Genomic DNA, 13304 nt, shown 5'->3' on the forward strand with positions numbered 1-13304 from the left:
AACCCAACTAATACACATATTGGGGCTCTAAAATATAAAACATGGGAGTTTTAAAGAGTCCTGCATATTTTCTTACTGTCCTTTCAAGCTGCTTTTGCTCTCTTCCAGCTTCAGAAGCTACAGCCTACAACCACAAGACAAATCAAGATGAAACTGGAGACATTACTTCATAGTCCCAACCGTCTGACTCTGCTCAGCAGATTGATGTCTCTTTGCTCTTTATGTGGAAGGTACTGGAACAGCTCTGGAACAGCCCTTCTCTCCACCAGTGATGAACTAACTCCAGATGAAGACCTCCTATACTTGCCTGAGGGATGAGGAACCAAAAGCTTTTTAAGCAAATGGCTGACGCCCAAGGAAAGGGAGACATGAAGAATATCCCATCTTCTCTAAATATGGCCAGAAAACTTAGTAGAATTAATACAGAAAGATCTTCATTCTAGTACTCATTAGGGATTTCTAAGTGGTAACCAGGCTGAAATAAGAGGGGAAGATACCGATGCTGGACATGGATGCATGGGGCCTAACTTAAAAGCAACCCTTCTGCCAGGTGCTGGTATCAGTAGAAGGCCAACACTTGATCACCTGCAGGTTATCAGTTTTTCTAAAAACATGCTTAATTTATACCAATGCACATACTTGCTCAGGAACATAAGAAACTCAACGACATTGTCTAAGAGCTCAGGATACAGTGTGTTTTTCTGCTTTGCCAGGGACAAATCAGAGTAGGCAAAATTAACTTGGGAAAACCAGACAGGTGAGAAAATCAGACAAAGCTGTGAGCAGTTAAGGAAGAAGGTGGTAATCACCTTCCTCTTTGTCACCAGTGCACTTCTCTCTCTAGGTTATTGTCCATGGTGAGAGAAGTCTCAGTTTGGAGAGCACAGTTGTGGCTCCCCATGGATAAGCTGCTCCAGCTCGTGTGTGAAAAGTGCACTGAAGTTGCACAGGCATGGCCACCCCATACAGGGAACTGTTTTCTCCAGTAACTGCCCTCACGGTGACATACTCGCATTGATCCATGCAGAGCTGGCACCAACTTTTTGCACTAACCTCTAGTCCTCCCTCCCAGATTTGCTTTGGCATCCTTTCTCTTGCTACAGCAGTGTGACATTACAGTATGTGGCACTGGGGAATCCTTTCTTTCTGGAAAAGGTGAGAAGTGGGAGTCTCACCTGGTATGCATCAGGTCTACTGCATTTTGTAGAATAAGGATGGGCAGGAATAAGAATACCATGCAAGATCCCCATATGCTTTACCAAGGCAGCAAGTCTGTTTTGAATATGCAGTTTTGTGCCTTCTTTTGTTTTCTTAGAGTCTTTTTGAAGATAGCTGACATCACAGCTCTTAGCCTTTGAAATTTGTGCACCCTAAGTTTATGTAGATTTGTGCCACAGGCTTTGAAGAGTTACAGAGAAGATGCAGGGCCTCAGCCACAGCAGTCTGGTAAGAACCCATCAGCAGGAGCTCAGCCAGACCCCGCAGCATGAGGCTCATGAGCGCTACAACTCTCAGTTATCTCTCGGCTACTTTTTATCAGAGCAATGGCAGATAACCCCGCAGCAATCAGTATGTATCCTGCAGACCTCGGTGCCTGGCTCTGCCTGTCCTAAATTAACATCTAGAGCTGTGTGCAGTTAGGAAGGGAAAAATGCATCAACGAGATTACGCTCATACAGGATTTGTGGGATCTTTCTTTAATAGAAAGTAATAGACTCAAGCAGAAAGTTTGGGGCTGTGGCTCTGGGTCTTCCGGGAGGTGCTCTTAGAGGTGGGGTGGGTAAGGACTTCTGCATCCTCTCCTGAATCCTTCCTGAGCCTGTAAACAGCTTGGGCCTGGGACCAGCACTCACATACAACACAGCTCCCAAATGCAAGTGGAACGGACTGGTGAGATGGGAAGTCTTCAGAAGCCTGGGTGAGACCCCAGGAACCCAGGGGCTGGACTTGGATAATGTTGGACTGGGATATGAGATAAAATAACTCCAGCAAGAGTTACTCCTGCGTTAGAAAGTAAAGACGGAAAGCAGAGACTATGCTGAAGATGCATGGCTAGACCACAGTTTGACACAAGGGGGAGATGCTCTGCCACAGATGGTCCTCTTCCAGGCCACCCACCGCAGCCGCTCCCTGGAGTATGGGCTGCAAATCCCACCCCTGCCACCTCACCTCCCTTGGCAAAGGAGATACTTATTTACTTCCCTGCACAGGTGTAAGAAGAAGTCCACTTTGGTTTAGTTTCAATGATTTAATTACTGTAAAACCGACATTCTTTATTCTAGAACTCTGTTCTTTTGAAATACTAAAACTGATTTTCTTCTTAAACAAACATATTAAAAGCACGGAGGGTTTTGGAGCTAAGAGCCTTTGAAAAACATTCTTCTGTACACCACCCAAAAAGATATGGGTGCTAAAAACTAGGGAAAAACTTACTCCTCCTCCAGCCTGTTGGATGGAGCTGGGGGTGTGAGTGATATCTGCTCTGGCAGAGCCCCCTAGTTGTATGGCACTAACAGAACTGGCAAACATGAAGAAAATATATTTGAAGTATGAGAGGAAAAATGGAGGTGGAGGAGAAAAAAATGAGGAGGCACTAAAAACCAACATTCCTCCTCTTGCTTTCCTTGAACTATTCAAGGCTACTAGCGTGGTTATCTTTGTACTGGAGCAGGATCCCATTTTACTGTAGGGGGAGGCATCACAGACTGTCTCAGAGGAAGCTTCCAACTTCAGTACACCTCAGAAATCATGTACCTCATGCTCTTCTGCAGAGCTGGGCTGTGAGGTTGGCAGGGAATTAAGCACAGTGTCCTTGTGAGAACGAGGGAGGCAGCCGCCACCCGTGTGCTAGGTTACACAGCGGGGAGGCAGCAGGGCGAGACGTCTTCGCAACGCCTTTCTGCTTGCGTGCCACAAGACTGGAGGCAGAGAACAAGGCAGTTGCCTGCTCTGACTGACACAGAGCTGGGTTTCACGGGCTGTAGCTTCCAGGAAGGCTGTCACTGCTGAGAGTGAGCTAGATCGGCTGGGCATCAAGTGATACCTCCATCAGTTTTCACCGCCCACCGCTGCCAGCTTGACACGTCGCTTTCACGCTGCATGTGCCAACTGTGTTAGAAAGCCAGCTGCAACATCTACTGGAAGGACACACGAAGAACAACCACCAGCGGGGAGGAGAGGTGGGGGAACAGCTCAAAGCTGGGGCGAGGAGGCCTTCTCCCGCCTCAGTCCAGGCAGAAGACAGGGTTCTCTAAGAAGACTGCGAGCTTGCTGGCCACCACGTCCAGGTCACTGGTGTTAGCGTATTTGAGCAGATTGGCGTTCTTGACAAAGTAATGCTTGAGGAAGTGCTGGCTTACGCACTTGTGCAGCTTCTGCACCAGTCTCAGGAAGGCTTCGCGGAAGCAGCGCCAATCCTTGGTGCGTGGGTATTTTTCACACGTCCAGAATAGCACTGTCTGCAAGAAGCAGATGGGAGAGGAGAGGTGTTAGAGGTTCTGTCGAGGGCTCACAGAGCTTACTAAGGCAATTTTAGTGCTGGTAAATGGCTGGCAGCCTTGGAAATCAGAGAGGCTCGCACTGCAGTCTTCCTGCAGTAACGTTTCTTTGACAGAGGGATCACAACCAACAGCCCAAGGCAAAGCCCACTCACCTCCCCATGGCTATCCCGTTTCCTTTGCCTTGTAAACCTCACGGGACATCCTGAGGATCCTGCACTGAGAGCAGGATCAGGCAGGGAAGGGGGATTCACAAAGGCTAGCCAGGTTTCTCAGGATCCTCAGAAAGTTAACGGGGAGAGAAAGCTGCCTCATGGGATCAGGCAGAGCAGCTCTGTGATGTTCCTGGTAAGGATCTTTCCCCCGAGGAGCCCCTCTCCATTAACTGCTGCAGGAGCCCAAGGAAACTGGTCTTGCTAAGACAACCTCGCCATCCTCCAGCACGGGTCACTGTAGAAATTCCAGGTGTTTTAGGTGTTAAAATACCCTATTATACACGTGTAGAAGACAGTAGGTGCAAGGAGGGAGAGAATAATAATCAGGTTAGCATAATTGTTAGATTCAGTCATACTTGTGCTGCAGATGCACAGATCTGCCTTCCACGTGGACTGGGATTCCAAGCAATTACTGCAGCTGGAGGGCATGCTTTCTGGTCAAACACAGCCTGTTTGTTTGTTGTTTGTTTGTTTTCTGATGCGCAACACAGCATGTGCTATGTTCTATTCTCCCAAGTTTATTTCATGTGATGTTACATTTAGGAAATCAATAGTTAAAATAATGAAATGCACATGATTATTGTGGGATGCTGCCCACGTTGCATTTTTACAGACTTTCCTATGACTGAGAAGAATGTTCTGGAGGTACTTATATTTACTGAACCAAAAAAGCCTTACTGACCATCTTAGTCAACCTGACAAACCAGTTCTAAAGGCACAAAGTCACCCTTCTTGGGAGCCAGAATTCCACTAAATTTCTTAGTGACCTCTTAAGCCCATTTTTCTTCTGCAGATTCAGTGTCCCAAATAGACCCACAGATACTGTGAGACATGGCTGAACTACAGACTTCAATTCCTGTTTCTTCAGAGGTAGGATTTCATCAAAATAAGCCATCATCTTCTAGTTTGCCTGCTTTTTCTTTCACCGGTTGGCCTTGCACTAGCTGTAGTGCTGAGGAATTTCTTCCCAGACAGCTTTTCAAATGTGAGCAGTTTTTTTATTCACAGCCACAATAACCACAAAGACTTCTTTTTAATGTTGCCAGGGAACAAAAGACATAGTGAGGAATTCAAGCTCAGTGAAAGCTACCCCTTGGAGGTTTGCAGAGCACTTACCTCTCATCAGCACTAACACCACTTCAGCAAGATCCATGGGCAGCTGTTAGAATGAAGTTTCTGGAGGCAAGGAAAACAGTGTTGCCTTTCCAGTTAGGTGACAAGCAGGTGATCTATCCCCAGCATTTAATGAACTGGCCTGAGCTGCCAACTGTCTAAAGAGGCACAGAGGTGGCTTTCAAACTGCAAGTAGGTCTTTCAGAAGATGAACATTATTCCTGGGAGGGTAAGCACAACGAATGTGCTGACTTGGTCCTCTGAGGCTGTGTGTCCCTTTTTCACAAGTGCTGTTTGTCAAGTGAAGCCATCATGAATCCTGAAGCACTTTTAGGGAGGATGCTACCACCTTTTCACATCTTTCTTCCCTTCTCACCCCATGTAAAACAATACCAGAACTGGCACTTAGCCCCTCATTTATGAAATAATGAATTTTGTTTGGTGCACATCCAGAAAGACAAATGCACAAGTCTTCCTGCAGACAGGTAAGTGGATATGGATGGCTGGGTAGTCAAGAAGTAGGAGGTAACTACACAAAAACAATAACGCAATGACTATGTGGAGGCAAGATAGAGTAAGTGCTTCAACTCCAGCATTAATTGCATCTCTGCAATCGTGACGTTCCTATAGGATTTAGTTTCTTTTTGAAGTATGGAACATGTGCTCATTAAACTTCTTACCACTAGAAAGCAATGAAGCGGTATGGCAGGTTTAACAATTACTTTAGAAATTACATAGGAGACGCTACAGGGATTTAAGTTGTGACATTTTGACATTACTGAATAGAGGCAGACGGTATCTGACACCGTATCTTGTATCACGGTGATGCCTACCTGAAGGTGATAAGCAGTGATGATAGGCTTATTTCCAGCACACCAGACATCTTCCTTCATCTGCCTCATGACCCTGAAGCACTTCATGCGACAACCACCATCTTCATCGAGGCCTTCCATGAGCATATGCTCAGCACGGGCGAAGCACAGCTGCCAGTGATAATTGGAGCGGGCCAAAAGGTCAAAACCAAGAGACTGTGGACAAAAGGGGAAATCTGACACCAGATCTGAGGCAAACTTCTCCGAGCAATGCAGAGCGATGTTATGAAGAGGATTTGTGACATGTATCAAAGTGGGGCACTGCATTCTAAACAGGGTTAACAGAGACAGCAAACGTGGGTAATGCTCCCATCATAATTCCCAACTGAATGAGCATGCAATTTGTTTTTTTCCCCATGTGGTGACATCAGTTACTCCCAGGAGACCCAGCTTTAGAGCCACCAGGTGCAGTACAAGCAGCTCTACTAAAGCCAAGGCACAGATCTGCAGGCACTGCGCCATGAAGCAGCAAGTCATGCAAGAGAAGGGACCAGGAATGGAAGGCAGAACTGGACTTGTGGGAACATGGCAACTGGGGCTGAGCTGGAGTGCCAGAATCCAGCCAAGAGCTTTATAGGGATAGACAGAATTAGGCTGGCAAGAAAACTGTGAGAAAGTGCCCTATTTGCAGAAGGAGGCAGAGGAGAGCAAGAGGAGAGGCAGAGGCAGAGGAGAACAAGAGGCAGAGGAGAACAAGAAAGCTGCATTGAGCTACCTGGCCAGATGTGTGTGCAGGAGACTCATGCAATAGACAGTTAACTCAGTTTTCCTTCCACAGAATTCACCACCATTAGGGGAAGAATTCCCAACAAAATCTGACAGAATAATTTCAAATATTGCTTCCCTAGGGAGTACACCTTTCAACCATGCTGTTGCCTGCCATTCTGCACAGACTTTATAGTTCTTTTTTATACTGCTCACCTTGATGCACTGCACTTTTTCCTGGGAAGGCCAACGCTTAAGGCAGCGAGGCCACCGGGCTTTCTCGGGCCAGCAAGTCGGGATCTCCACGGTAGGGACCAGCTCCACCTCCACCTGGGATTCTGACGTCTCCACAGCTACCCGGACCACTGAGCTGAAGCTCTCCAGCACTGTCACTTTGCCTGTGAAGGAACAACAGGAGAAGATAATAAAGGTAAAAAGATCATTTTCTACAAGCCAAGCAAAGGGCTGTCTAGTGCCCATGTCCAATATGGGCCTTGCAGGTCCACTGGTCTTAACACTCTCTTCAATGACATAAGAACACACACACACAAAACTTATCTCAATCTGCCCTGGGAAATGAGAACAGGAAGAAAATGAACAACTAGATTCTCAATTTTGCATTCTATTACCATGCTTTTGTTTTCACTTGTGGGTCCTCTTAGGTCCTAGGATCACCTTTAAAATAGAAGCTGATGCTTGGTGCAATCTAACATTTCTAATGGTGCAGTACAACACTTCTGATTAGAGAGGACCAGGTGAACATATCATATTTGAAGTCCTCATTCCTTCAGAGGACCTGTGACTTACCAAATGGCTTACCCTTGCTGGTCATTCAGAATGTTTTGTGGGGTATGTACAATTTTATTATTATTATTATTTTTTTTTTTCTGGAGATGCACTTGCACAGAAGCCAGTGCCAGAATTTATTACTTTTTGTGCAGAGCTCTCATACAAAACAAGTTAACTGCCTGTCTCACTGGGAACAATATTTTTCATGAAAGAGAGAAGTAAGGAATGAAAGTTGCAACTAATGTACTTAGTGAGATGTTTCCTGTTGGTCCTGGTGTATTCATGGAAAATGTTTCTGTCCCATCTTTCTCTGTCACTTTGGACAGATCACTGCTCCTTCAGCTTTGTCATCTGAGCTAATTGTGTGATTATGCTCTAACACACTAAAGTAAAAGACAGAGCAGAATACCATACACAGTTAAAGTAGTAGTGTGTTAATCCACCTCACTTTGATTGATGTGGGCTAGGGAGCAATTCCACCAGGAACCCACACAACAGACTTGAGGGACAGTGAAGAACATTTGGGATGGCAACTTTTGCTTTCAATGAGGAAATATCTGCCTACTCCCAACGGCAATTTAGCATCTCCTCCAGAAAGCACACTGGAATCCATCCCCACTAGAACTTCATAACCCTCAGTAAAATCTGTGTTATTTCCCTGCTGAGCCAAGCCTGGCACCAAAACAGGAACTACACTGCTACCAAGCTCTCAGCAGGGATCCCCAGCAGCTGAAAAGCATTAGAGCCATAGCTGTGTCAGCACATAAGTAAATTCACAGCAAAAAGTATCATGACTGTGCTACCTATTTTTCCACCAATGGCAAGTGAGGCACCACAAATACTTGGTTTTTGCTGGTGCTGTAAGAATTAAAAAGCAGGGAAGCAATGAAATGTGGAAATTCTTATGTAACTTTAGATAAGCCATGAAATGAAAGGAGTTTGTTCTTCACAAAAACAAAAATGGTAATTAGTCCTCCTGACTCCATCTCAGTTCATCTCCTCTGTCTCCATCTCCTCCCAGAGGAGAATTCCTTACAAAAAAGGAATCAGAATCATCACCCCAGACTTCACTGTCCAGGTCCCTTTGAAGTGCTTCTCCTGGCTCAACAACTTGATGAACTGCTTCTAGACACAATGCCAGGTTTTCACCTCAACACAGTGACTTCCACATAAGTAAAGCTTCAGATAGAAGCCCTTTTCACCTGACCTTTTCTGTGAGCCTCAATGGTAAAATCTTATTCGTAGCACCCTTTTCCTTTCTATCATAAGAATCATTTCCTAGAAGAATGAAAGAATTCAACTGAGATTGACTTTAACACGTTTTCTCTTGTGAGTAAAAATCAGAGTACAATCAGAGGAGGTGAAATGTGTCCTATTTCTTTGGAATACAGAAGACCCATATCAGGCTGCTGATGAATAAAGTCATCCTGGAAACATGCAGTGAGAAAAGGCACCATAGTCTGAACTTGACTGTGTCACAGTGTCTTAATGTGAAAAGATGAACACAGACTATTTGGCTTGGACAAAGCCATGTGTTCATTAGCCGAAGTCTACAACATGCCTCTAGGATGCTAAGAATTAAATATGAGGATCACTCTTCAGGCAGCATTTTGCTGCAGATGTCACAGCTATGAAAGCATGTTGCATGCACCATTGATTGTATTAAGTCAGCACTTCCAGTATAAATAGCCACAGGAAATACACAGGCACTTTGGAATTGCTCACAGAAGGATCAGCACCACTACTGAAAGCAAACTTCCATGATATCTGCTGAACACTTCTGGATTAGCCTGGGCACTGAGGAAATGACAGTACTTGTGCAACAGACATTGCTTGAAGCTGAAGTCCTAATGAGTCCCTACCACCCCATTCTGGAAATGTACAGGCATCTAAGCTTTCCCTAGAGCATTATCTGCCTTATGCATATCTCCAAGCACTTTTGCCTCCTCTAGCTTATGGATTTTCCCTGTATCCAATTTTCCTACAGTATTTTTCTTGTTAGTCGAGATATACTGTAGATGCTGCAGCAGAATAAAAAGACTTTCCCAGACAAATTCATAAATGCTCTGAAAATCTGTGTTGCATCTTGTCTGAACTGTGAAGGTGATGCTGATGGAGACCTTACTTACCCAGATTCCTAAGAAAGGAGCACTATTTGGGGTAAGAAGAGCCTATTGACTACTTAATTCTGTCTTCAGTGCAGCTCTACATTTACATCACCGCAGTAGGCTAGAGGGTCCCTGATTCTCTAAGAGTTTGTCATTTTTTAACTTCTGATCATGTGAATGGCCCAAACACTTTGTGTGTGTGGTATTTTCCCCTCCACCAGCTGCAGAAGACAGACAGTTCCCCTTATAGGCATCCCCACTAAACTCACTGGAGAGGTTACAGGAGATAATTGACTTCTCCACCAGCTCCCGGAAGACGACAAGGACTTTGGCTGGAACCAGATCACCTTCGATGTTCACGTCTGTTTCATGCCACTGCTGAAGGCTTTTTGAGAACTGCTCCACCTCTAGCCATTGATGCAGTTCCTCGGGGTCCCGCACAGAGGAGAGGAGCTTGGCTCCGTGCACAGTGTAATAACGCCAGTGCCGCACTTGGCATTCCCTGTACCCGGTCAGGCCACGCAGAGGGACTGTGATGAGGAATTGGCTGGGTGCTAAGACCTAGGAGAGTTCAGAGAGATTAAAAGAGGAGGCAAGGGCAGATCCACGGGCCTGAAGTGAGCAAAAGAGGGTTTAGGAAGTAACAGGTAAATCTGGTGGCTTTTGAGGGAAGGAAAACCACAGTGTGATAGGGACAAATGAAAACAGCCAGGACCTGTTCCATGCCTGTCTGAGGTTTACCTTGGAGGTACACAGACTAAGAGGAAATTGTCCTACGAAAGGAGTCTGATGTGACAGCCATAGCCCACAGAAGATAAGAGCACACTGGCAGATTTGCCACCACTTCTGCCATAGTTACCCCATTCCTTGTTATTTTTAGTCTGCAATTGCATGAAATGTAATAACTAGCAGATTCTGAGGAGCAGGAGAGCAGCAGAGAGCTTATTCTGAGATACAGCCTTGGCAAACAAAATAGAGCAATTTATTCCCTCAGAATCATTACTAGAGATAAGCCTAGAGTTCAACAATAGTAACAACTATGGCAAAAGACATGTCTTTTTGATCTCTTTTAAACTCCACCTAAAGACATTAGTAAAATAAGTCCATGGCCCTTTCATTTTACAAGTATTTTGCTCTGCCTGATGGGAAGAGCTGTGCTGCCTTGAGAGGGGGAGAGAGATAGCAGGCAAGTGGCATGCCTGCACCTACACAGGCAGAGGCACTCTCAGAAATAAACCCAGGTTTTGGCCAGAACTGTATGAAACTGCATCTCCTGCTGAGCAGAAGCCAGAAACAGTGCAAGCATGGAAACAACATGGAGACTGTATAACACACCCACAAGCAGGCTTGTTTGCAAGACTATTTATTGGCCTTGCTTCGAGGATCATTTTCCAATCAAACCAGTGCTCAGTCAGTATTTGTGAAGAGCGAACAAGGTGACACACAAACACCATGAAACCTCAGGCTGGTTCAGGACACAGCCAGACATCGTCCAACACTAGTTTGGAAGCATACAGCGATCTTGGCTCCAGTTGCCAAGAGCATGGGTGTCCCAAACTCATTCAGACTTTTACGGTGTTGACTCAGAAGCAATTCAGCTTCACTCACTACTAAGCCCACCTTATGCTGGCATTAATAAGGAGAAACGGCTGCGTGAGCAGGATGTGAGGTGATGGCTGTTGCTGGAAAGCGGATACCTTGAGGTGAATTCAGCGCCCTTGTCATTCCCCAGTAATAACCCAAAACATTCTGGTTGTCTTCCTGGTAACCCATCTGATTTAAAATATTACTGCAGAGGTGCCAAGGCCCTGAGGGCACTAACAAGACTTTAATGGCCCTGGGCAGGCTTTCTGGGCCTCCTACCCACACCTTATGTCGATGGGCCCATGACCCCCATTTCAGCTCAGCTGCAGGCTGTGCTCTTTCCTGTACCAAATCTGACTTGTTTTCCCCCACACAGGTGGCAATCACCCCACACAAAATCAGAAGGGCACTAGTATTACAGGCATGCCACAGGTTGAGAAATACCAGCTTGGCTGAAAGCACAAGGGGAAAGGCCTAGGGCATAATGCTGTTTTGGGCACCACACAAGATAAGGCTCTGCTCGACCAGGCTGAAGCATCACTTTGAGAACTGTGCTTGGACCAAATTCAGCCACATGCAGCAAAGGCCAACTACATCACCATCCCTACCGAGGAACAATGAACAATAAACCAGCACCACTGTAGAAAAATGGTATGCAATGGCCACCCAACAGGCTCTAAAGGGAAGAACTGCAGCTGTTATGCAATTGCCTGCAAATAGCAGTCACGAGGCTCCTCCACCTGGGGCTTGCCAGGAAATAGCCGAAATCACGAGGCAGGGGATGGTGCTGCAAGGTTGGGTGGCTGTGCAGCAGGTGTCCTCCTGGCCTAAACAAATACCAGTCTGCACCTGTGCTCTGCCACACGATGGTCTTGAATGCCATATGCAGACCACAGGCCCCAGACTAGTCACAGGTGATGGAACAAGAGCCTCTGGGACAGTTCTGGGACATGTAACCTACAGCCAATCCTGTTTTATTAAAAACCTGACTGCAGCATGTTGAGCAAATTAAATGCAGCCTCAATCTTGCATTCCTGGCCAGGACATCCCAGAGGTGGAAGCATTAGGTTTGAAATAAAATATATATGCTTTGAGCAAAAAAGAAAACCTCTTGCAAAGAAGCTGAGACAATCATGGGAGGATAGGTTAGGAGGGTGAGGTTGTCTGAAGAAGAGGTTGAGTAAGGAGGAAGCAGGCACCAGGTGGCAGGAAGGCTTTGTACCTGGATGGATGGGTAGAATGGGCGCTTCCCCCGAAGCATAGCTGACCACTTGGCCAGTAAAGCCGGCTGATCCTGAGAGAAGCAGAGAGGAAGAGAAGTACACAGAACAGAGAGAAAGCATGTGCCACGTCGTTCATTCACAGAGCAAAGCCACAAGCTTCCTTCAAGCCTGTTTTGTTAAAGGAAAATCCTCCCCACATGCCAGGATTACAGAGTTTAACATTTGGCGGTGCAGCTGGGCAGTGCTGTACTAGGAATTACTCTGGACACTAACCTGCTCCTTATGCCTTACTGAAGCCTCTACAGCTTCTGCATCAGCCCTGCATGGATAACAGCTGCAAAAAAATGGTGGGCCACAGCTAAAACACTTGAAAGTTTCTAAAGTGAAATATTTAATTTTGTTTGTCTGAGCTTTATTTCAAGTTCTCTTCTTAAAGATTTTGACGTTTTGCCCCTGGAGTGCAGAAAAACACTGAACATCTATAACCTTTCTTACAAGTCCCCATCCAGCCCTGGATATTTAAAAGGAGTCTTGTAGTTTCTCAACAAATCTAGACCCTAAACCAAGTTAAATTAATTCCTTTTAACCAGAAGCTGGAAGTTCTGGAAAGTCCCCATAAATTTACTTGACAGGAAAAAAGATGTTTCAAAATTAAACACAGAATAGTTAATATACTGGCTTTCCCTTGACACGAGTCTCCTCTAGGGTGAGTTATCTTGGCAACAGTATTAAAGATTCTATTTTTTGGAAGCAGAACAGTCCAAGCCAAAAATATTTTCTCATTAACCCATTCTTTGTTGCCGCACAACTACAGCACAAAGTTAGCCAGCCCTCCAAGTAGGACTGCCACAGATTTATAATGCTGGGTTCAGTTAAGTAGAAGTAACAGATCTGCCACTTTATAAGAAAATATATTTCAGGGATTTCTTTTAGACAGATGTTGTTCAGATCAGTCTACAATAATATCAAGTTACTGCTCAGAATAGATTGCCCAGTTGTGTTTTTTTTTTTTCTTTCTTTTTCCTTTTTTTTTTTTTTTTTGTGTGTGTGTGGTTTTTTTTCCTGTTTTCCAGAACAGCCATTTTATATTGACCCTGGTCTTATTCATTAGCCAAGCAGGTTTGTTTCAGTATGAGAGGTGGATGGCAGACTATGTCACTAAGGAACATGTGGATCAGGATGTGGCACTGTTTTGTGG

General features: G+C 45.4%; 1 protein-coding gene across 7 annotated transcripts in view; it reads right to left on the minus strand.

Moving 5' to 3' along the window:
* Positions 1-1681: 1681 nt before the first annotated feature.
* The window catches only part of MAB21L3 (mab-21 like 3), a 34504-nt gene continuing 22881 nt past the window's right edge, over positions 1682-13304 (minus strand). For 4 of the 7 annotated variants that reach the window (XM_035314784.1, XM_035314787.1, XM_035314785.1 and 1 more), the window contains exons 4-8: positions 12106-12177; positions 9569-9860; positions 6619-6800; positions 5659-5853; positions 3225-3458 (exon numbers count right to left, since the gene is read on the minus strand). In XM_035314784.1, coding sequence (XP_035170675.1) covers positions 3225-3458; positions 5659-5853; positions 6619-6800; positions 9569-9860; positions 12106-12177 — 975 coding nt within the window. Of the gene's footprint in view, positions 3459-5658; positions 5854-6618; positions 6801-9568; positions 9861-12105; positions 12178-13304 lie in introns of all 7 variants that reach the window. The other 3 variants (XM_035314790.1, XM_035314789.1, XM_035314788.1) reach the window with 2 other exon arrangements.

Source organism: Oxyura jamaicensis, chromosome 1 (genome assembly GCF_011077185.1).
Source record: "Oxyura jamaicensis isolate SHBP4307 breed ruddy duck chromosome 1, BPBGC_Ojam_1.0, whole genome shotgun sequence".
Lineage (NCBI taxonomy): Eukaryota > Metazoa > Chordata > Aves > Anseriformes > Anatidae > Oxyura > Oxyura jamaicensis.